Raw genomic sequence first — 24,820 nt, 5'->3', positions numbered from 1 at the left:
TGGTATTGTGTTGGACAACAAGGTACAGTGGTGCCTCACAAGACGAAATTAATCCGTTCCGCGAGTCTCTTCGTCTTGAGGTTTTTTTGTCTTGCGAAGCACGGCTATTAGCGGCTTAGCGGCTATTAGCGGCGTAGCGGCTATTAGCGGCTTAGCGGCTTTAAGAAAAAGTAAACAAACTTGCAAGAACTCGCAAGACGTTTCGTCTTGCGAAGCAAGCCCATAGGGAAATTCGTCTTGCGGAACGACTCAAAAAACGGAAAACTCTTTCATCTTGCGAGACATTCGTCTTGCGAGGTACCACTGTATTCTGAAAAAAGGGCAAATTGGTATAGATTGGGCCAGTTGCTAATGGACGACTTCTGCCATCAATCAACTCTTTGGCACATGTGAACAACCATTACTAGCTAAGATGTAACCATTACATTACTAAGGTGCTGCTTATGAACAGTAGGACAGCTAACCAAAGTTTCTACTCTAACTACCACATAAGCATCTGGCCCATGGGGCCAAAAAGATTTCATCACCCCTTTTTTATGAGAAGATCTCCAAGGGGTATAGTATAACACATGTATTTCTATTTGCTAAACACATCCATCCATCCACCCACCCACCCCTGTGGTTTAAGTTCTGATGTACCAAATAATCATCCAGTGGTATGTTAGCATTTTTGCACTCTTCTGTGTTCTGACTTCCTGCATAGCTTTTCTTGATCTGATTGTGTACAATGAGGTCTGTTGAAGGGGAAAACTACAGTGGGCAGTAGAATTGCTTATCTTCAATAGCTCAGAAATTTCCACATTTATTTTTATACTTGAACTTTCTTTTAACCCAGAATGACCATTGGTTTTCTATTATTATATTTAAAGCTTTCTCTTGATATCTTGGACTGGAATGTTTTATGAAGTGATAATTTCTTATCGTTAAGGGGATTTGCTTTCATGTTTGCTTCTGTTATCCTCCTTTTAAAGTCTAATGGATTTAAGATCCTACATACATATATGCATTCTCTATACCAATAATAGGCAGGGTCAGAAGCAAACGTGGCCGAAACAATGAATGTGTATTTTAGTTTTGTACATTAGGCTACTTTCTGCATCCATTCTACACTCCTTTCTGTCTTCTATCCAGAAAAACAATAGGCATTATTCAAGCAAAGGCCATTCAAGGACTGCAAGCAGAGAGGCATTATCAGAGTTCAGGGCTGGAGTGGGGCGGCATGGGGCCAGGCTTGTAGAACCATATTTGGTCCATGGCCTAATGTATCCTTGCATGGTTGTTATGCAAAAATGAAGTGAGGATATATTGCATCCTGCCATAAGGCATCAAAGTAGGGGCAGGAGACAAAAATGCAGTTTCCTTACGTAAGGGTCATAGAATCATAGAGTTGGAAGGGACCCTGAGGATCATCTAGTCCAACCTCCTGCGATGTAGGAATATGCAGTTGTCCCCTAGGGGCATTGAATGTGCACCACGCTCTACCAACTGATCCATCCACCGCTGATCCATCTAACCAAGTACCATATCAACTGGCGGTGTCTCTCTTGGGTAAATGTATTTCCCATTCCAGCCACCTAAGATCCCAGAAGTTAAGTCTGCTTAATGTACAGAATAGATGTCAGGATTTGAGCTCTTGCCACCTGCATACAAAACTAGTATTCAGCCATTGAATTTTGGCTCTTCTCCATGCAATGGCTAGTACTGGTGGCTGTCAGTCGGTCAGGAATCCTTGCCGTAATATAATTGCAGCATCTGTTTCTTCATTTATAATGAAGATGCTTGGAACACGTTAACTCTACATAAGTCTTGAAAGATCATTGTTTTTGCCTTTTTAGGCATTTTAATGCGTTCAAAGATTTACTGCAATATGTAAAGAGCTATAACTTCAAAAAGAAGTAGGTCTCTCTCTTTTTGTCTTAATAATTTTGAGTACATTGTTTGATCTTGCAGAGTGAACTCATAATGTACGTGTAGGGGGATAATGCATACAGCAATTCATCACACTGGGGGAAAATATCCATGAGTCATCTTGGTAAATATGCTTGGAGCATATATGGACCTAGGACTCATCTCGAGTCCTCTCCTCATTAATTGTTTTGCAGACACACTGATGGTCACTTAAGTGAATTCCATACATATGGAGATGTCTCATGAGGAAAATGAGTGCATCGATTTGCTTCTGCACAGAACTGAGAACTTGCTAGCATGCTTCTAGAATTCCAGGGTTCAGTCCAATGTTTCCCAAACTTGAGTCTCCAGCTGTTTTTAGACTGCAGTCCTCTCTGACCACTGGTCCTGCTAGTTTGGAATGATGGGAGTTGAAGTCCAAAAATAGCTGGAGACTCAAGTTTGGGAAACCCTGGTCCAGTCTCTTATTTGGAGACTTGGGTAGATAAGGGTACAACAGAAAAATATGGCAGTATTGAGAAGGTGCATTTTCTGAGAATGTAAAACTTTGGCACCTTCAAACTACATTTATCATTCTATGTACATTCTATGTGCTTGTTCATTAACACATTTGTATTTGTGATTAGCATACCTGCAGTATTCCTGAGGTGAGTGCTGCAGACGTTTTGGTTATTTTCTTATAGATGAGTTAAGTGATGGCCCAGGTAGAGAGTTTCCCAGTGGTTGTGCTAAATTCCCACTTAGGGAGAGCCACCTGGCCATCACTCTTACCTTTTGGCAGATAGTAAAAAATCTGGCTGCTTTTTCCAGCAGACGTTTGTATCGGTCATGGTCTGAGATGGAGGTTTCATGTAAGCTGTCATTCCTGTGTGTTTTACAACTGAGGGGTTTTTTTATGACTACTTTTGAGAGCCATGCTGTAGGAAAGCATTTTATACATTTTTAATATACCCCAAACTTAAAATATATTGGATGGATGGCAGCTCTCCCTTGCCTTTCCCTCCTCCCATTCCACTGCCAGATTGCAAATAGTCTGGCATGACATACACAATCAGTGTTGCAGAAATTTTATTTCTAGCCTACCCCTTATGAACGATGTCAGTAAAATATTAAAACATAATAAACCAGTGTGAGAGAATAGTCACTTAGATACAAAATACTGTGCTCTACAGTTCCTCATACTTGCTTAGCAGCATAATCCTATATGTGTAAGTCCAGCTGCATTCAGAAGGGCTGGTTCCCAAAGTATGTATGCATAGGATTGCTGCTATGCTTTTTAATGGCTGAAGTTGTATGTTTGCAGAAAATCCTCAGGTTTAGACTTTTCCAGGGATGGAAATTCAGGACAGTTACTGAGTGCTTCTGAATGTGACGTGAACTACTCAGTACATGGACAGTATCATTAACATAATTATGTTATTATTATAAGCTATATGTTTATATGCAACAAATTGTTAAGCCTATGCAAGTGGGTGGGTGGGTGTATTCTTTATGCCTTGTATTTTTGTACCACTTTAGAGTCAATGCTGTGCTTGTATTTCAATCTCCTAATGGCCCATTCCTATCAGGAAGAAAGATGAACCATGTTGCATGATTGTGGTCTAGTCTCAAGAGGTACAAAGGCATGAATGACTGCCCTGCTGCCATGTGAAATAAACGCCCAGCCTTCTCAGCAAGTAAAATTGGGGTGGAGGGCAGAAAAAGTTGAATGCTATTATCTGGGTTTTGACGTACAGACATTTATGTAAGAAGACTATAAGGCAGCCTTTCACAACCAGGTGTCTTCCATATGCTTTTGACTACATTTCCCATCAGCCCCAGCCATCACAGCCATAGGTTGGGGAAGACTAGGCCTCAGTTTTGGACCTCTGGCTAAAGGAGATGTAATATTCCCTATTATCTACCTGATCTTCCTGTTTCTAGATTTCAAGAGATGTGCTGATAATTTATCTATTACTTGCTCTACTGAGAAGCTCTGAACATTTCCTCTCTTCTGAAGCTTTTTAAAATTAGCAACTCCATCATGTGTTGGTATTGTTGTAAGCAATGTGCTAAATAGTTATTTTAGTGGAATGCTAAACATTTTCCTTTTGAGTTAATACTATTTTGTATATTAAATATATTTGTAGGAAGGGATGAAACAATGGAGTCTGTCAGACCATCTTTCCTTGATTATTTTGAGCAAAAAGAAAAAGAGAATCGGAGAAACAACTATGGAAGGAATGTACCAGAAAGATATTCCTCCGATTGGAGAGTTCCTCAGGATGGTGATTATGAATTCGTAAGTAAAATACTTTCGGCATGTTCTAGAATCATAGTTTGCTTTTCTATTTTTTATTTTTTTGTAGAAAAGGAGAAATAATCCTTAATCCTAGTAAATATTTGAAACAATATAAAGGTGAAAGAAAAAATGCATAATACTTTATTATTACAAAGAAATGCTTCCTTAAAACAGACAATACTGAATTGCTTAAGATGTAGACAAGTAAGAACAACAAATGATTTAACTTGGTATCCTGAATGTATTGTGAGCAATACATAATAATAGTTCAAATTGCCTGTGAAATGAAAATGGTGTTCTGATTTCTAATCATATTTCAATCATATGGTTTTGTTCAGTGGCGTGGGTTTAAAGCTGCATCACAGTTTAGTTAAATCCTTTTTTTTATTGTACATTTTGTCTTGGTAAGTATATGAGAACCTAAATGCTAGTTGATTTGGGCTGTTGAGAAGTGTAATTTATCTCGTTTGTGACAATTACCCATACCTTTTTCACACCCCGCCAATCTCAAATAGCATAATGGTAAAGGGAACTCTTTTCCTTTTTTCCTATGCCGTGCTTCTGGCTAAGGAGCTTGAGAAGCTACAGTAATTTTCCTGTTACTAACGGTTGTCAGCTAGGAAATGTGTTCATGGTGATGGGGATTTCTAATGTAGAAGGCACTTGGCAAAAGAAAAACGCTGAAAAACTTTATGTACATGGCCGTCTCTTAGTTACTGCATGGCTCTGCTTGCTGATCACTACTGTCACCTTACCACTTTCAATATGAGAACCCCTCCTATACATCTTGATTATGTGGAAGGAGAAGGCAGAGTTGGAAGATGGGAGATAATACATGCCCAGGCTACTCATTCCTCCTAACAGCCTGGCACCATGTGTGTATACTGGGAGCAGTTGGTGGAGTAAGCAGGAAAATGGCAGTATTAATTCTATATGTCAGTCCTCCCCCAACCTGGTGCCCCCCATATGTTTTTGATTGGGAGACCCATTATTCCTTATCTTGCTGGTTGGGGCTGATGAAAGCCACCTTAATGAGGATACTGCCATACATGGGCAAGGATCGTGCCCTGTTGGTATCTAACCAGCAGTTACGTACTTGAGATTTAGTACTGCCATTATAGGCTGTAATACTGCTGAAGGAGCAATGTAATTCCCAGCCAAAGTATGTGTGCATGCGTAGTGTGTCGTATTGGCAAAATGTTTCTTCCAGTGTTAAGACACCATCTCCAACCCCTGTCACTAACAGCTTATCACATTTCTTATTACTTTTTTTTTTAAGTCACCTTGCCTCCATAAGCCATTTGCCACGTTGCAGAGGCGTATAGGTAGCTGCCCAGTCCATTGAGCTGAGAATTGCCTTCATTGACTGGGATCACAGACCGAGATCTTCGCCATAACTTGGTGCCTGATCTCATTAACTGGAAATGCCAAGGATTGGTCCTCAGATACTCCTCTCCATGTATTCTACCATTGAACTGTGGTTCCTTCTCATAGTTTTCACCAGGCACTGTCCCCCCACCCCCATTCCTGCACCATACACATAGCTGTCAACTTTCAGATTTGAAAATAAGGGATCCACAGCCTCGAAAATAAGGGATCAGCAGCCTCACCAGTCCCGGGGACAGTCTACGGGATATCTAACAATCTGGGATAGCAGCGGGAAACGGCGCTGGAATAAGGGGATTTCCTACAAAAAAAGGGAAGGTTGACAGCTATGACCATACAGTGGAAACCTGTAAAGACGGAAGTCAACTCAGCTTACTGTGAACAATTGTTGCAAGCACCACATTGCTTATTTAAGATGCAGCCTTGTCGTGCAGTATGGCGTAGTATCTGAAAGGATAAAGCAAAATATTTGCATGGATCTCTGCAGGTGATGGCTGTTCCTGTGTGAGAGTTGTGCTTAGAATTTTCAATTACAGTAATCAAAAGCAGTTGCAGTAATTCAATAGCAGGGGCTTAAATACCATTGCACCAGTGCATGTAATTAGTCACGTACTGTAGCAGATTTAAATAAATTATGCTGCCCTTTTTATCCTGAAGGGTTTGCTCATATGGTGTTTCCTCCCCATCTTCGAGCTTACATATACTATAGTTTAGATTTTATTACTTGAAGCATTGTTCCTTACATTTTTAATCTTCTTAAAACATCCTTAAGCTTAATTGGGTCTCTGTTTTTAAAGTTTTGTTTATTTGTCAGTTGGGAGACGTCTGAAAAAAATGCAGGAGGTTAAAATGTCACTCATTGCATATTTACCCAAGATTGTCATGGAAATTGAGTGTTCACTGTGAAGAGTTGTATTGCAGTTCTCCGAGAGCCTGCTTGTGTAGAGAGAAACATAAATGATGCCTCTTTATGTTTACCGAGTTTGAGGCAGTTAGGCTTAATTGAATGGCTTTTTCAAAATGTATCTAAATTTGCCCCTTAACATCCCTTCAGGATGACAAACTCTGTCTTGGCTGGGAGAAAGAAGGTAATAACGGCTGACTTCATTCCTAATTATTTGCAAACCTTAAACCATTATACAAGATGTGCTTGTTGTTCTTTTATTGCATCTTCATCTCCGTCGAAGTGGAGGCACCATTCCAGTATTGCTGGTCTGGGATGTGGATCCAAGGTGGCTGTTTTCTTTGCCACAGATTGAGTGACCTTTCAGTATGTCATCCTTTAACTGAATTCCCTGTCTATATAATTGAGATCGCTGAGGATAAATCTATTCTAAAGTATAATATACTTGGAGGCTGAAGTGGGGAGCCCTTCCCATCACCACAGTTTCATGAATATTTTGCATTGTCATCCATGTTGGAAACAGTCGAGAGAGTTTGCTAGGGGCTTTCCCCAAAGTGTATTTCTTCCTTGATATGTGTTATTCAAGTATTCCCCATTTGGGGTGTATTTGTCCTGATCAATGTTGTGCTTCTGCCTAAATTTCAATAAATCATAGTGGCAGAAGAGGGCATTATCTTTCAAGCATGGGGAGAATCCTCATACTGGCATTGCTCCTATCACTGTGGAAATGACAGCCTACCACAGTGATTCACTCTGCCATTCAAAGGAGCTCAGATTTGGTGTGTATTATGCACACTGGGTGCAATCTGGTGCAGATTTGGCTGCTGTCACTCATTTGGAGGTGTATTGACAAGGCTGCATATATACTGTGCACCTCCAGTTCATAGCATAAGTGTAGAATGTAATGTTTTGAGAGAACACACATTACTCATTTAGCCCATATGGTTGTGCACATCAGCTGTGAAGAGACTTAAAATTGCTTAATGCAGTCTTTGAAGCTGTTTCGGGCTCAGCTTCAGTGTGTGTACCCCTCACTCTCCCCACCCACTGAGGGCTAATCACCAAACTATATGTGGCATATTTTACATAGTTGGCAATTGCACAAGTTTTAGAAAAGTAAAGAGTAGGTGGGGATGGGGCTGTTGATATTGGGCTTCCCATTCCTTCCATTTGCATTGGTAGGAAATCTTCCATTGGTACCAGTGGAAGCATTTCTACTAATGCAAATAGTAGGCATGGGGTGGTAGTGTGTGAGCTGGATTTTGGACCACAGTGGAAGTAAAGTGTTACAAACCCCTTTCACCAGGATCCAGGTCCTACCCGCACAGATGCTATTTAAACTTCTTTTAAAAAAATATGAGTCATGTCACATCCAGTTTGCCCTAAATAATCCTATCCATTCTCCACACATCTGGAACTGGGGGGTGGAGAATGTTTCCAAGCTGGAGAGCTATGGACTTTTGAGTCCTGTAATCTGAGGTTTTCACATTGTTTCATGCTTAGCTCCATCTGTGACCTAGTGGTGTTCAGTAGGTTTTGGAAAAAAAGGGTGGCATTAATAACCTTAGGCTTGCAGCATTTTGTTTGCTCTCTAAACCTTTTGTATGCAAAACTGTGCTTTCTCTGACATTCTCTCCCACTTAAAAGTTTTCCTTTTTTCGGTTAACCTCCTGTATAACTGGAACCCTTTCATCACAAACATTTGATATTTGCTTCTGGTATGCACGCAGTGCCATGGCAAAGGTCAAATGGTAAGGACTTTCTGCACATTCTAAGATACCTTGGCTGCTTCATAACATGCTCTGAAGAATGTTAATGATTTTGCCAGTTGTACAGAGGAAACATCTATTATCCTTTCTGGAAATGATTTATAGTGAGCAACTGCAAGAGGCCGAGTGATTTATTGCTTATTGATCAATGAAAGCATGCTCTGGTTTACAATGACCGGTATGTCTGCTGTGTTACAGGCCTTTGTGCTGGCGTCATTTGTCTTCTGAACAAGTCAGTATCATCTCTCCCTTTCCTCAAATAGTTGTATTTTTTCTCTTCCGAACTCTAATGTTGGACGGCATGTCAGTAGCTTAGAGTTGATAACGTATTCCTTCTCTAACTCTTGTCAATCCTTGTTTGGTGATTAGCTCCATCTAAAGTTCGGGCAACATAGAAACAAGACTTTTCCACAGGCAAAGGGTCTTCACGGCCAAATCAGTAGCATTTATTATTGGTGTATTTATCAGACGTGACCTGCTAATTGGTTTACAACCCAACTTAGCTCTTAACAGCGGTCCGGCGCGCTTCCCATCAGCTGCGCATTCTGCTTCTTCCAGTCACATCTAGCAGAGTAAAACACAGCGTCAAAGCTGTCACGTCGTTTCAGACAGATACACAGAGCACTAAATTGTCCATTACAGCTCTTTATTGCGACATTTCTCAGAAAACTCCAGGACTTCTTGCAGCCATGACAAACTGCGCCCTTCTCCCTCAACGACCGAGAGGAACAGAACAGAAAACTCCTCCCAGCTTCCAAAGCTGACGTCAGAATGTTGAGGCATCATGGGAACAACTTAACCTCTTAAGTTCCGACACCCACATTTATTTCATTCCACGTTTAATTTATACACTACCTTTTTATATTACTACACACAAGGTGGTTTACAAGCTGAAAAAACGAGAAAGATCAATATGATCCAAACCAAAAATGTCATAATGGTAACATAACTTTAAAAGAAACAACTTACGGTACATAAAATAAAGTAATATTCAGCAATCCATTAGAATACAATAGTACACAATAAAATTAAAAATAAGCAAATGATAACTAAACAGAAATTCACTCTTAACAATTGCAATAAATAATTTCTAAACTATAATCAATAAAAATAGCAAGTCACATGGCAGAAAAATAACACAATACAACTTGAGAAGCAAAGACATACACTTGTAAAATTACTGTTTTTAAAAATGTCCCTGAACTCCTCTCTTCCCAGCTGCTTCTGATGTTCCTAAAATCATAGTTTGGGAAAGGCTCCTAAGGCTGCAGGGTGGGTGGAGGCAGGTGGAAAAAGCCATTGCTTTTATGCTTTATAAACGATGGGTTTTATATTAGCACAGAGTTTGGCCGAACTTGCCATGGCGCTTCTCATGTTGTTACTCCAGAACTAAATTTCCTTCTGTACATTGTAGCTTGCTCTTCATTAACCACGACAGCTTTCAATTTAAAACACACAATAGATGGGGTTCATAAAACCATTACAGTATGAAACCTTTCAATATATCAGATAGAAGTGCACTGGCCACAGTTCTAATAATACAGCAAGCAAGACCCCATTAGTGACTGGCCTCATAACATAACATCACCCCACCCCAGAAGCCTGTTTGAAGAGGCATTTATTCAACTCTTGCCATAAGCTAAACAGCAGCTCACACTGGAGGGTTTACTATTGAGAGATTCACATGTGAAGAATTCTGCTAGCAGATAGATGCATACACAAAAGTGAAGCATTCCTTTTAGTATACTAGGTATTTTATAGCTAAAAAACCAGTGATTTTGCTGTACGATATCTAAAGGAATTTCTGTCCCAACATTTCTCACTGGCAGATTATAGGGAGAAAAAACATAGTTTAGACACCTGCTATATTTGCATTTGGCTATCTATATTTAGACACTATATAAAAGCTTCACTATCGTGTGCATTTTTATTAATAACTTTGCATGGTAGCTTCGTATTTTAAACTAGAGATGAGTAGATAGATGTGTCTGGAGTATAGTTTGTGTTAGATTATCCTGTTTATCAGTGGGACAGCTTTTAAAAATGAGTATGCTATGATGCATCCATAACTGAGGAGTTTTGTCTTCTTGCATAATACTGAAATTTGAGAAACAGGAAGCTTGAGATAGGATGGGTCCTTTAACTAATATTAGACTTCCTCGTGAAGGTAGTTCTAAATCAAAACTTAGATGAAAATGCATTGTGCAGAAATAGGATTGTCTCCAGTGTAGTGCTATTTTAAAGTCACTTAGTAATGTACCGGTACTTGTTCTGTTGGTGAACAGTTTGCTGCTTCCTTTGCATGAGCAGAAGCAACAAACTAGGACTCCTGGCTTAGCATTAAATCCAAACAGGAGATCATGGTGGTTTTTCACCAATTGAATGAGCCAAGTACAGCCTTTTGCTTCAAATGGAAGCAAAAGAAATAGAGCAAATGGAGCAAAAGAAATCCATCGTCTTCAATTTGAACATAATTCTAACCCAGGATTGTGGTTTGTTGCTCATACGGATGTTACATCATTGGTTTACTGTGACATGTGAACACAGCTATTGACAGCTCTTCATTTCAGCTAGATTTTTGCAGTCCTATCTATGAGGAATCAAGGCTGTGCTAACAGGAATAAAAAGATCAAAATTCCGCACCAAGGCAGTTCTAACTGTATGCCAAGAAAAGCAGATTTCTGCTATCCCTTTGAATTATGCAATTTGTATATCTTTGCTTTGACCTTTGCATTTTTCTGCATCTGCTGATCATAACAGGGGATAAGGAATTTTTGGCACTGAAATACAACTTTCAGTTTTTGAGATTACACCAGAGCTAAAAAAATATAGGGCTTTATCCAAGCTGTCAATCCTGTATGCACTTCCATTAAACTCAAACGGCTTGTATAGGATTGGAAAGTAATGAATTAAGATTACAAATGCTGCTTTGGCATGATTAGTTCTTCATAAGGTAATATTGTCCTCCACGCCAACTCTAGTTCTTCTTTTGAGAGATGTTATTTTGCTCGTTGCTGAATCCCAGCTGCAGACACACAACTGCTTCAAACTGCATCTCTGATATACATCAGGTTCCTCATATATGTATGTACCACAGAAACGCCGAGCTCCATTGCAACCCACAATGGGGGCACATCACTTTTAGATTTAGAAAATGCTTTCTGCCAGTGTTTGAAATTGGAAAAAGTCAGGTAGCTTAGGGCTTGAATTGTTTTCAGTACCTACTGCCAAGGATGATTATTTTCCCCTTCCATCCCCTTCCTTAACTAGGCATAAAAATCCCAGTTCATAAGACAGGCTCATCAGTCAAAAGTTTTTCTCTTCATAAACGTGACACTGATCAGATTTGTAAAAGTTTTATGCCTTTATTGTTGCTACTGATGGTATAATTTTGTAGTGTTCAGCAGTTTTAGGATTATGAAGACTTTAAAACAAAGTTGCGTGCAGGATTCTAAAAGAATAAACTGAGAGACGGTTATATTATGAACATTCTGTTCTCTCTGTGTAGACTGATAAGCTGAATTCGGTAACCCCAAGCTTACACAGCACATCCTTTAGCTCAGTGGGATCATCAGTCCAATATATTCTCCTGCAGGTTTGATGGAAATGAGAGTGAATTGGATGGAGGGGTCAAAGAATCACTTGCTGCTTGTGAGATAGAGAAATAGGCCTGGGTTGTGTGTGGGAGATATGGTAGCAAGACCTGACAGCGGTTCAGGGCTCCGACTTGACCTTGGTGAGCCTGGCTTCCAATTAAATGCCGTTACTGAGTAACAGTGCCATTGAAGCAAGATGGAACTTTAGGATTTTGTTCTGAGGGGATACAACAGCGAACATTCCAAGCACAAAGCAATGAACCACTGAGTTTGCTTTTTGTTTTCCTTCCCAATCAATCATTGGTTTTGCTAAACAAAAATTAAATGTAAAAACTCATTTTGGGGGGATTCAAACTCACCACATTTGAATGTTGCTTTTTCTTCTAAGGAACCTTGGTAGTGTGCATTATAGTATATTGTTCCTCACAACAGCTTGCGAGGCCGGTTGGAGTGAGAGACAACACTTGACCGTTCTTGCATTGGCTCTCCATTAAAAATAAGTTGATCTCATAAGAGGCCTAGAAGAGCATCACTTCATCTTGTGTTCTGGACCATGATTGTGAGTTGGACCTATTTCTGGAACCACTGTCAGGATAAAAGCTAGCTGGGCATTCCCAGAATGCAATAATATGCAATACCAGTAAGCCATAACTTTAAATGTTCGAGCGAGTAGACCTATGTACTTTCCTCAGGTACCCAGGAAGCTGCCTGATACCACTTCAGACTATTTGTCCACCTATCCCAGAATTCTCTACTCTTACATGTAGAAGCTTTCCAAGGGCTCAGGCAGGGATCTTTCCCATCATCTTCTACCTGATTCCATGTTGACTGGAGATGTCATGGGTTAAACCTGAGACATTGTGCAGTCAAAGCATGTGCTTTGTTTCATGCAGAGCCTGTCAGCACTATGAGGAGCTGTCACGATGCCGGTGCAAAAGATTATGCTTGTTTGTGCTTGTAGAGCTGGTGGCATGTTGTAGGAAAATGCTCAAATAGAGAATTTCATAGAAGAGAAACCATAAGTTAACAGACAAAACACTGTAATGAGGGCTGAATGTTAGAGCGAAAAGTGCCAAGACAAGGAGCAAATGAAGACATTATCATTTTGGACATACTCCGAACAAATGTGTTCAGTCTAATCTAAGGCTTCATTAATCCTTTCTTAGTTCTTATTTGTTCAAAAGGGTCTGGCTTCTCTTTTGTTGTCTGCCTTGCACACAATTGTTAATGAGTGCCAAATCTTTGAACAAATTAATGTAATCAAATTCAGTAAAGTCATCCCATGAGTCCGGTGCTTTTCTTTTCTTTTTCCCCCCTCCTGAAGAGGATTGATTCATAGGCTCTCAAAAGCTCAACATAGTTGATGAGTCAGTAAATCAGTATTACATGGTTTCTCATCAGTTGTGAGTCCTGTAGAACAGGGATGGACAAGCCATTGCCCTCCAGTTCCTTGCTCAGCTACAAATCCCATTGTCCCTGACACCATTGGCTATGCTAACAGGATAATGGGAGTTGTAGTTCAAAAACACCTGGGGGGGGGAGCAATAGGTTCCCCATCTCTGCTTTAGAAGAAATACAATGTTTTCAGCATTATATCAGTTACAGTAAGTGGTTTGTGAATAGCACTTTGTCGACTTCTCTGTTAAAAATGTATGTTTCAACATCACTTGATGATGATGATGATTATTACTCGCCTTTCACCCCAAGGTGGGTCACAACAATCTAAAATAAAACATAAAAAAACAGTTTAAAACAAATTAGAATCACAAGAGTAGGTCTAGTCCTAAAAATACATATCTCAAATGTCAAAGGGTAAAGAGCTGCATCTTCAGCTTACAATAAAAATTGTGTAATGAAAGTGCTGCAGAAACCTCTCTGGCTGGTCCTGAGTTTCTGAAGGCACTGGAACTACTAAGAGGACCCTGCTGTATTTTGGACCAGCCCTGTAAATTTTTATTTGTATTTTTGCATTATTTTACATGCTGGTCTCCTTTCTCTGATGCAAATATGCTGCATGGACTGCTTTTGATGCTTTTTCTTTTGAACTAAATAAGCAGAGTGCTATGCTCAAATGCTGTGCTTTGAAAGAAAAATATGCCTAAAACTCTTGCTTTGTGCGTTTTATACATATGTGACCTTCAAGCATAGAAAGTTGATTTATTGCTCTGTCGGGCTTTTAAGTGTCCTGCTTGCTAAAATAGGGGAAAGAGTAATAATTTTTAAGGAGAAAATATATTGTCATAAAACTGCAGAGGTCTGCCATGGTGTAAGCACTTTTAAGCATCATCTCCAGCAAATAAATATCTGCCTGCAGAAAGGTGTGTGTGTGTTTCTGTTTCTTTGTGTTGGTTCAGAGAAATTGACCTTCACTTGTCTTGTAATTCAGTTATAGGGAAGTGGGGGGGGGGAGAGATGCCTTGTCCTTTGTGTATTATTGGATTAAGACATCAGAGCCTTTTGATGTCCTTTAAAGATTTAGGAGATGAAATGTTTGTAACTGACGGCTGTGTGGAGGAAGACAGTTGAGACACCTTGACATTTCCTTCCTTTCAATCAAGTCTGCATAGAATTTAAGTTGTCAGAGGTGTGTAGAATTTAAGTTGTCAGAGGTGCCTGGCACATTAGCCCTTTATTTGACTGGTTTGGATGTATATCCCCTGCTTCATAAACCACGAGTTATGAAGCCAGGAGTGAGTGTTGTGGCTGCATTCTTTTCCCTTCCCATGCATGCCAGCTTTGTTGTGATGAACCTGATTTGTTTTTAAGCCGGAGTTCCCAGTTACATCCAAAAATGGTTCAGTGGTGTAATGACGTGGTGAAACGATGCCTTATGAGGAACGGCTAAGGGAGCTGGGCATGTTTAGCCTGGAGAAGAGGAGGTTAAGGGGTGATATGATAGCCATGTTCAAATATATAAAAGGATGTCACATAGAGGAGGGAGAAAGGTTGTTTTCTGCTGCTCCAGAGAAGCGGACACGGAGCAATGGATCCAAACTACAAGAAAGAAGATTCCACCTAAACATTAGGAAGAACTTCCTGACAGTAAGAGCTGTTCGACAGTGGAATTTGCTGCCAAGGAGTGTGGTGGAGTCTCCTACTTTGGAGGTCTTTAAGCAGAGGCTTGACAACCATATGTCAGGAGTGCTCTGGTGGTGTTTCCTGCTTGGCAGGGGGTTGGACTTGATGGCCCTTGTGGTCTCTTCTATGATTCTATGTCTAACCAGGATAAACTTAATATGAATTGCATTAAAATGTGGATAGCCCAGAATTAAGTGGCTTGGTTCAGACACACAATCCCATTTATTTCAGTGGTAGGCAATATGGTACCTTCCCGATCAGGGTTTCCCAAACTTGGATCTCCAGCTGCTGTTGGGACTACAAATCCCATCATCCCTAGCTACCAGGACCAGTGGTCGGGTCAGGGATAATGGGAGTTGTAGTCTAAAACAGCTAGAAACCCTGCTCCAGATCTTGTTGCAGTCCAACTCCCATCAGCCCTAGCCACTGTGGTCAGCTGTCAGGAATGAGGTGAGCTGGAGCCCAGAAATGTTTGAAGAGCACCGTGTTAATTTTATTAAATGTTGTTTGTACAATTCAGTGTACAAACAACACCATTTTAAAATTCTCCCAACAAATTGGCCATTATCTCGATTAGAATATACTAAAAATAGAGCTGAATAAAAATCAGCACGGGACTGAGGGAAGTTGTAGACTAAAATGTCTGGGGAGCACCAGGCCGCCTATAGTTGTCAGCTAAAAACATTGTTGTTAAAATGCCCGTATGACTGTGGTGGGTATTCAGGCCATGCTTGGACCAAATCCTTGGACCAAAGGCTTATTAAGCCAGGATTTGCGTGAGTTGGCTATATTCATCGGCAGTGCTGTGAGCTGATGTTTTGAATGCAGGGAAAGTGTTTTAAGCTCTCTTTCTCTCAGTGTAGTTTTATCTGCCAATTACTGCTGATGTGTTTACTAATTATTTTTTAATTAAATTTGTTTTAATAGTATTTGTTTTTAATGGCAGGGTGCAGAATCCCCCTTTCCTTGGTGCAGAATGTGATTGCCTGGATTGCAGGCTTAACATTTTTCATGCAGAAGTTATAAAGTCCTGGGCAACTGTGTTCTGATCTGAAGCTATTTCAAAATGTACTGCAATTTTTAATCATTCACTCTGGGTTGAATTTAACTCACACTTTACGTGTAAATGTCTATTCATTGCTGCCAACTCTTATATGGGAATGCATTGAAGAACTCCTAAGGGATTTAAGCGCTATTGAAGTAGAATTCCTCAGAAGTAGTCAGGGATGCTGCTGTCGCTGATGGAGAACAGCAAGCCTTTCTCCCATTATATAGCTCCTACCTACGCTCTCAGTGTGGGTGTCCTATTTGCATAATCATCTAGACAGTGTTCTCTAAACCACACGGATAAATATACAAATCTCTTTAATCCAGGTACCACAATTCCTGTGGTGTTACCCTCTTTCAGGAGTCTGTCACAAGCCTAATAATGCCCACCGTGTTTCTCTGCAAAAAGCAAAGAGGATGAAAGCATAAAACTATGACGAGGCATCAAAATATTTTTCATTTCCATTGTATTTAATTTTGCTCTCCCATTTTTCTAAGCAACATGTCTCCTTCTGAAAATGCAGTGGGTGCCAAGCAAATCCCAGCTCTGCTAACAGGTTGAATGCAAACACTCCCCACTTCCATTTAACCTCATTTCCGTGGCTCATTGCTGCTGCTGGATCAGCCTGTGAAGAGTTAACTTCCTTGGCCCAGAGGTTGAGGGATAGTGCTGGTAGCTTAAGTGCAGATGTGGGAAATGGCTGTTCTTGCCAGAGGTGTGTAGTTGAGGGCACTTCCATTCAGGCTTACATTCAAGGTGAAAATGCATGTTAGTAGCAGCAGCCTGTGTGAATTTATTATGCACACACAGGACTAGAAATGGAGGATGGATTTGTTCATTCCCGTCTTTTTTCAGCTGATTGACCTAATTTGATGGTCCTGAAAATGCTTGCAGATTGGTACACAGTTCTCAATTGGATCGTGCTCTTTTCTAGGTTTTGCATTTTAGTTTTAGTGTGCAAAAAGTATGTACAAAAATATAAATGCACATTGAAAAATATGTATTGGGGGATGCATATAATCTATACAATTTACATAAGAAATTCTCATGGGTTCTTAAAAAAAAATCCCCATAGAACAGGAGGAACAAATCTATAACTGAGTGCCAATGAAAACGATACAGGATGGTATTAGACTGTTTGGACATCCTTACTTAAAACATTGGTGGCCGATCCTTTTGGCAAATAGGGCAAAGTACAGTACATGGGCAGTTCTTCCCCAGCTCCCCAAATGATCTTGGTAGGTTTTCTTCTAACTTACTAAGCTGTGGCACAGGCAGCACTGGAGGAGGCAGGGATGTAGATCTGGTTTTATCCCATAGCCCAAGCCTCTGGCCCTTCCTGCTCCTGTTCAGATGTGTCATAGGTTGGCCACCTGAGAACTCAACATACCTCAAAAAGCCCTTAGATAAGAGTGTAACTTCTTAGTGATGGAGCAGGGCCTACTTAACGTGTTAATGGCCTACATTTTCTACTGTTATCATGGGTAGCCAAATCTTTTCCAGCTTTTCAGGGGAGCCAGAAAACAAATAACCTGAGAAACTTCAGCTCAGAATGCTGATTGGAGCCCATACTGTTAGTAAAAAGAGACAAAAGGGTGGCGCTGTGGTCTAAACCACTGAGCCTCTTGGGCTTGCTGATCAGAAGGTCGGCGATTCGAATCCCTGTGACGGAGTGAGCTCCCGTTGCTCTGTCCCAGCTCCTGCCAACCTAGCAGTTTGAAAGCACACCAGTGCAAGTAGTTGAATAGGTACCTCTATAGCGGGAAGGTAAACGGCGTTTCCATGCATTCTGGCTTACGTCACGATGTTCCATTGCGCCAGAAGCGGTTTAGGCATGCTGGCCACATGATCCAGAAAGCTGTGGACAAACACTGGGTCCCTCAGCCTGAAAGCGAGGTGAGCGCCGCACCCCATAGTTGCCTTCGACTGAACTTAATTGTTCCAGGAGTCCTTTACTTTTACCTTTATACTGTTAGTTCATTCTGAATGAATGAAGCAGTGGGCTTAAGAGTAGGACTGGAAGGAATAGCAGCCAAGCTCATTGATTCCTTTAACAGTGCTTAAAACTAGATCCACGGTTGTGTTGAAAATGATCCAGTCTATTCATTGGTGAAGAAATTTGGGATGACGGAAAGGATTCTTCAAATTTTCTCTAGGGAGCCTGAAACTCTCCCAACAATTGGAGCAAGTGCATTGCGGGGGGCACTCTATTTTTTGCCAGATAAACTATTGTCAGTTTGAAGTAAGCTTTTTAAAATATTTATGGACTACTTTGTCTGATGGATGTGCAATGGGTTACATCACTTTCATTGACTTATCCATAGGAATCATAAGCTCAATTCTGTTAAAATAGGTTGTTTGTTGTTGTTTAGTCGTGTCCGACTCTTCGTGACCCCATAGACCAGAGCACGCCAGGCACTCCTGTCTTTCACTGCCTCCCGCAGTTTGGTCAAACTCATGCTGGTAGCTTTGAGAACACTGTCCAGCCATCCCGTCCTCTGTCATCCCCTTCTCCATCTGCCCTCAATCTTTCCCAACATCAGGGTCTTTTCCAGGGAGTCTTCTCTTCTCATGAGGTGGCCAAAGTATTGGAGCCTCAGCTTCAGGATCTTCCTCAGCTTCAGGAACCCTCCAGTGAGGTTAAAATAGGTGGGGAGGGTTAAATAACAGGCACGAGGCAATTCTGCCTCCCCATCCTTGCATAAATTAGACTTGCATATAGTTGTTTGTTTTGCATTCTGAATTGCTTGGCACGTGGCAGTGTAACTTGCTAGACATAACCTGGGATTCCATTAGGAATCACATAGATTCAAATGAATTACTGCAGCTGCAAGGGCTAGAAACATGCAATATGGGGGTTCTCAGGCTGTTGAATTGTTTCAATTCACATGCTGAATTATGTCACATTTATACCGAATTGCCAGATATGCTCAGCATGGTTGATTATGTTTATAGCTTTTAAGTCAGTTTTCTAATTGAGGAATCTTTATTGGCTTCCAAAGCACACCTTTAAAATGGCCAGCATAAAAAGCTAAAGGTTGATTGCTCCTCCTCATGAAACATTTAAAGTGCTTATAAGTACCTAATGAATACTGTCAACCATGGTTGCCAGAAAACTTGTATCACTTTAGTTAGTTGCTCCAAACATACACTAGTGCTTATTTACAACGCTTCTCAGGAAGTATTGAGAAAAACTCTAAAATTAAAACAAAGTAAAGAGACCAAAACAAGCATTTGTATTGTTAAAAGCTACTTCATGGTAACTACATAATAGCTGGCATTATAGTTATTTTATATACTGTTTATAAAATGTTGGTTTTGCTTACTAGAGTTGCCATATTTGAAACAGTGAAAATCCAGGACATTTTGCCAATTTCTGCCCTGACACTGCTACCGGCAGAATACCGGATATGTCTGGGAAATGCCAGGTGTGTGCCAACCCTATTTGAACCCATCTGAGACTTGCAACTGAAGCTAGGAGTGTGTTGTGGGACTATTCCTTATGTGTGAATTCTTTCTATCCCGTTCTACCCACTTCTGTTGGCTGATTGTTTTTACATAAACCATCAGCAATCTGGATTAAAAACTGGGTTCTAAAAGAGAGTTTAGGCACATTGCTGATTTCCGTTTAATGTTGGGGCCCCATCTGGTTGGCATCTGTCTGTCTCGGAAGACAATGGAAGAGTGCGCCCTTGGGGGTGAGGCCAGACTATTGGCAGGTTGCAGTAACTACTGTGGCTGTAGAGACCAATGAGGGAGAGACATGCTTTGTTGTTGCTGGGGCAGAAGAAGACATCCAACTGCTCAGCTACAGATGCACCGGGACGTTTCTTCTCCCCGTGCTCCTTCCTAATGGTCATTTCTCTTCTGGTCACTGCTGTTGGTACACGATTTGACTGTCTGTCTCCAGGCACTGTGATTATCTGCAAGAGGTTCCCACCGGGTGGGGTTGATGTTGCCAGCTTTCATGTCCCATTTGCAGACATCTTCATAACACAGAGCTGGTCTGCCAATTGGCCTGGTGCCAGAAGCCAGCTCCCCTTTTAAGGCAGCATCACATCACTTCAAACAGTCATGGCTTCCCCTAAAGAACCCTGGGGACTGTGGCTTGTTACGGGTGCTGAGGTGTTAGAAGACCCCTATAGACCCCTATTCCCCTCACAGAGCTACAATTCCCAGAATTGCCTGGGAAGAGGGATTGATTGCTCAACCTCTCTGAGTATTGTAACTGTGAGGGGACTAGGGGTCTCCGAACAACTCTCAGCTTTTCTGAGCACAGCCTTAATATCTGTGCTAAATGACCTTCTCTGTTGGAGAGAGGGAGAGAAATTGATCAGTAAGAGAAAATCGCATTTGCAATAGCAAATTGCATACTTGTGCTGTGTGTATCTGTCCCCCTCCCCTGACACCCAGTAAGAAATATGCTATGTGCAAGGAGGGCTCTCCCTTGTTGCCCACCAGGAAAAGGCCTTTGTAGGGAGTACTCAGAGTCCTCCCCTCTGCCCCAGTATATACGTCACATATTTGAGATCCCTCCCTTTATTTAAGTACGTAGCAGGAAGACATCAGAACAGTTGAGTTGCCTCTAGGGTACCATGTGTACATTCCTGGTTTGGTAGACTTTTTGTTTTCTATGAGAACTGCCACCCACTCTCAACCATATTAGGTAATGCATATTATGAGTTCAGCTGAACAGATCCCAAACCTGTTCCCATCCTGTTTTGCTAATGTGTAAAAGTCCCCTGGGTCTTCTTAAGTGTGTCTCTTATTCCTTGTTAAGGGAGCTGTGGTTTAGAGCAAAATGGTTCCCCTCCACCACTTTTGAACATCCTGAACCAAAATCCAACATGCAAGCTGTTAAGAATTGTGTTGCATGCTGTAGCCCACAGTGAACCTAAATAATTAAGTTGCATTAAAAGCAGAAGCTTGTTCTAAGGTTTTTATTTTTCGCTTCCTCTGAAAGATTAATAAAATCCTGTGTTGTAAATTTACAGGAATTTCCTCACAGCCATTGGCATAGCTTTATGCTTCTCTCCCCACAACCCATGAAAAATTATACACAAAAGTATATATCAAACTTCTGAGACCTGGTGCCTGCTGTTTCAGTATCTTTTAATAGCTTTGCTTATCTTGAAAAAGTGTTGACTTCTTTGTCTGCCTCTGAAAGTTAGAAAGTGAGAACATTTTTATGTTGCCCCTGGGGGGGGGGCTCAAGGCAGTGTAAACAATAAGATTATATAAATGATAAATATATAAAATAACAATTAAACAATAAAGTTCAACAAAACACAATTCAGCCTGTTTACATGACATATATCACTTGTTGTGCAAATGATCCCAGGTGAGCATTCCATAGATGGGAGTCAGAATTGAGAACGAGATGAAGAACCTGTGACTCTTACCTGGTCATGCAGGAAAGATGGCGGAGGACCATCATTATAGCAGGCAAAGCTGCTTCTCAGTCATCTTTCATTCTGTTACCGAACTTAGCTTAACACCAGATGAACTTTTGTTCCATGGAAAGTTATTTGCAAGCCATTGTTGTAGAATGGTTGCTAAGTCCTAAAGAATAAATAGGTGGTATAGGCCTATAGAAACAACTTGGATGCTAAGAAAATCAATGCCATCTTAAATATATATATATTTTCTTATAAGTGATGCTGACTGTGGGAAGAGGGACTGGGATGAGAACGGGATAGCTCAGCTGGTAGAATAGGAGACTTAATCTCAGGGTAATGGGTTCAAGCGAAAGATTCCTGCATTGTAGGAGGTTAGGCTAGATAATCCTTGTCGCCCCTTCCAGCTCTACAGTGCTATGATTCCAAAATCCAATTGCTATGAAACGTCATGGGCTAGAACAAGACTGGGGTTGCTATGAAAGGGGACAAGAGGAAGGTGAACTGTAGTGAGGAGCCTGGGAGAGGCATGTCTGTACTCGGCCAGCGTAGCTAGTGGAAAGTGGAAGTTCATGCATCTTTTATTTGAAAGAGAACTTAAATGTATTGATTACAGAGCTCTCTCTTAGCTAAGGTTATTGAAGCAGAGGTGTTCGTAATCTTGTAACCAGAATACCTTCCACCCCATGGGGATGCCCAAGCACTTAGCATACTATTTATACTGCCAGAAACTGAAATACAACCACTTCCAGGGTCAATACTGCCAGAAACTGAAATATAACCACTTCCAGGGTCAAATCTGGCGTCTTATTGCTACTTGCTCTGTATTGATTGTTGTGAAGGGGAGACTTGGACATACTGGGGTCTTGATTTTTATATAATGCTGCATACTTTCAAAACTGCTTGCTGAAGGTGTGGACCCTGAAGGCCAGTCCCTGTTGCTGAGTCCCAGGTCACTGCCATACCCAACCAAGTAGTGTGCATTCTGATGTGGGCAAGCTTCCTTCTCACTGTAACTTAACTGTGTGCACCTTGCCTGATGCATCAGTCACCATGCACAGTGTCAGATCTGTGGTGAAGTCATGGCTTGCCTACTTCCCATCACCTCTTGTTCAGAGGGAGCAGTAAAAGTGAAAGTACACGTCTTCATTTACCCTTCAACTGCAAAGCATCAGAGAAGACTGGTGCCCGGAGAACTCTGCTGCATGTTCTTCGGTAGAAACAATGGGACAGACACACAGACCTGGAGAAAGAAGTGTTATCCTTGTCCAAAATTGCTTTGCTGTGAGCTTGCTTTGAGTCGGAGATGTTACGCTGGGGGCATTAAGGCTTCAAAGGGAAAATGAGAACAAGACATCTCTCTGATTCTGCTTGACAAAATTGGTGATACTTTAAACACTCCATTTTTCTTTAATGTTTTTGTGATTCTCATACTTGGACTTTTATTTTATGCCTGATTCCTTCCTTCTATATTTCCTTTGGCTGCCACTTATACTTCATTTTGTCTTAACAGCGCCACCTGCTCCAACCTCATAGCCCATCCCCTAGGGAACCTCACAAAGTACCGTTGTAAACAATGCTGCTTTAGATGCTTATGCCTGGATTCTCAACAGAGCCATTTTGATTTAAGCTTCTTTTATTTCTGGGTGACACAGCTTCAATAAATGAGTTGTCTGAGCGTTCTCAAAGTGGTGCTGGTTTTCCTCAGTATACCACTCTAAAAAAGGCAGACAAAAAAGAACTGGTTAGTTCCGCAACTCCTAGTTGTGGTACATAATGTGTAAACTGTATTATCAGATACGTCAAGAGGGTATGCTGCTAGCATTTGATGAAAGAGGAGAGTTAGGTAATTCAAAAGATTCCTTCCTGATCCATATCTCTGCTGCTTCCGTGACGCAAGCAAATAATCAGTTTTCCCACTGATACACAAATCAAAGCTGACTTGAGGTTCCCTACAGAATTTAGATGGGTACATAAGCATTAAAAAGCTCTTGCCAATGATTGCAGCAAATTAAGCATAAAAAAGACACAGTGTTTTATAATAAGTACAACATATTTCCTGTTAACAGTTGCATTTCCCTACCATTGCCAACTTTGATGTCAGGTAAAGTGGATTGGCTACTGCTTTTTTCTCCTACCTGCACAGATTTTGTAATCTGTCTATATCATTCTGTTAGGTGGAATGTAAATCGAGTGGTTAATATGCATAACAGCACATTGTGCACCTTCACCAGACCTCATGGAGAATGTGCTCATAATCCAACTGTTAAGAGGGAATTGTGTGTATTTCCCAGCCAATATGCATAATCCCCAGTAGGCTTTTGGGAATGTGCATATTATGACTGCACTTTGTGCAGATTCTGTCCCACTGCTTAATCTTATGTGGCCCACTGATCAACTGAGTGAGGCTCCATAAAAATAACTTTTGTCTGCAGTCCAACCTCCATTTCTCCACTCTAAGCTGTTCCCCTGTCAACTGAGCAGTTAAAGGGAAGCTGGGAGAGTTATGTATGCTGCCTTGAACTCCCTGCAGGAAAGGTGGGATATAATAATAATAATAATAATAATAATAATAATAATAATAATAATAATAATTTATTATTTGTACCCCGCCCATCTGGCTGGGTTTCCCCAAGCCACTCTGGGCGGCTTCCATGGAAACCAAAAAAACACTAAAATATCATACATTAAAAACTTCCCTGAACAGGGCTGCCTTAAGATGTCTTCTGAATGTCAGGTAGTTGTTTATCGTTTTGACATCTGATGGGAGGGCGTTCCACAGGGCGGGCGCCACTACCGAAAAGGCCCTCTGCCTGGTTCCCTGTAGCTTTGCTTCTCGCAATGAGGGAACCGCCAGAAGGCCCTCGGCGCTGGACCTCAGCGTCCGGGCAGAATGATGGGGGTGGAGACGCTCCTTCAGGTATACTGGGCCGAGGCCATTTAGGGCTTTAAAGGTCAACACCAGCACTTTGAATTGTGCTCGGAAACGTACTGGGAGCCAATGTAGGTCTTTCAAGACCGGTGTTATGTGGTCTCGGCGGCTGCCCCCAGTCACCAGTCTAGCTGCCGCATTCTGGATTAGCTGTAGTTTCCGAGTCACCTTCAAAGGTATCCCCACGTAGAGCGCATTGCAGTAGTCCAAGCGGGAGATAACTAGAGCATGCACCACTCTGGCGAGACAGTCCGCGGGCAGGTAGGGTCTCAGCCTGCGTACCAGGTGGAGTTGGTAGACAGCCGCCCTGGATACAGAATTAACCTGCGCCTCCATGGACAGCTGTGAGTCCAAAATGACTCCCAGGCTACGCCCCTGGTCCTTTAGGGGCACAGTTACCCCATTCAGGACCAGGGAGTCCTCCACACCAGCCCGCCCCCTGTCCCCCAAGAACAGTACTTCTGTCTTGTCAGGATTCAACCTCAATCCATTAGCCGCCATCCATCCTCCAACCGCCTCCAG

The 24,820-nt window shown here is 41.4% G+C and overlaps 3 protein-coding genes across 4 annotated transcripts in view; 2 read left to right on the top strand and 1 right to left on the bottom strand.

Moving 5' to 3' along the window:
- Positions 1-24,820, top strand: part of PABPC1L (poly(A) binding protein cytoplasmic 1 like) — a 149,717-nt gene that overhangs the window by 71,277 nt on the left and 53,620 nt on the right. The window lies entirely within an intron of this gene.
- The window catches only part of STK4 (serine/threonine kinase 4), a 64,363-nt gene that overhangs the window by 29,105 nt on the left and 10,438 nt on the right, over positions 1-24,820 (top strand). For both annotated transcript variants that reach the window (XM_082226210.1, XM_082226209.1), the window contains exon 10: positions 4,038-4,189. In XM_082226210.1, the coding sequence (XP_082082336.1) occupies positions 4,038-4,189 (152 nt within the window). The remainder of the gene's footprint in view (positions 1-4,037; positions 4,190-24,820) is intronic.
- KCNS1 (potassium voltage-gated channel modifier subfamily S member 1) overlaps positions 21,248-24,820 on the bottom strand; it is an 81,395-nt gene continuing 77,822 nt past the window's right edge. Inside the window, exon 5 of the mRNA XM_082226229.1 lies at positions 21,248-23,083. The gene's annotated coding sequence lies outside the window, so the exon portion shown is untranslated. The remainder of the gene's footprint in view (positions 23,084-24,820) is intronic.

Source organism: Podarcis vaucheri (genome assembly GCF_965113315.1).
Source record: "Podarcis vaucheri genome assembly, chromosome: 6".
NCBI classification, from domain to species: domain Eukaryota; kingdom Metazoa; phylum Chordata; class Lepidosauria; order Squamata; family Lacertidae; genus Podarcis; species Podarcis vaucheri.
Note: the sequence above shows the minus strand (reverse complement) of the source record. Positions and strands in the feature narration are given on the sequence as shown.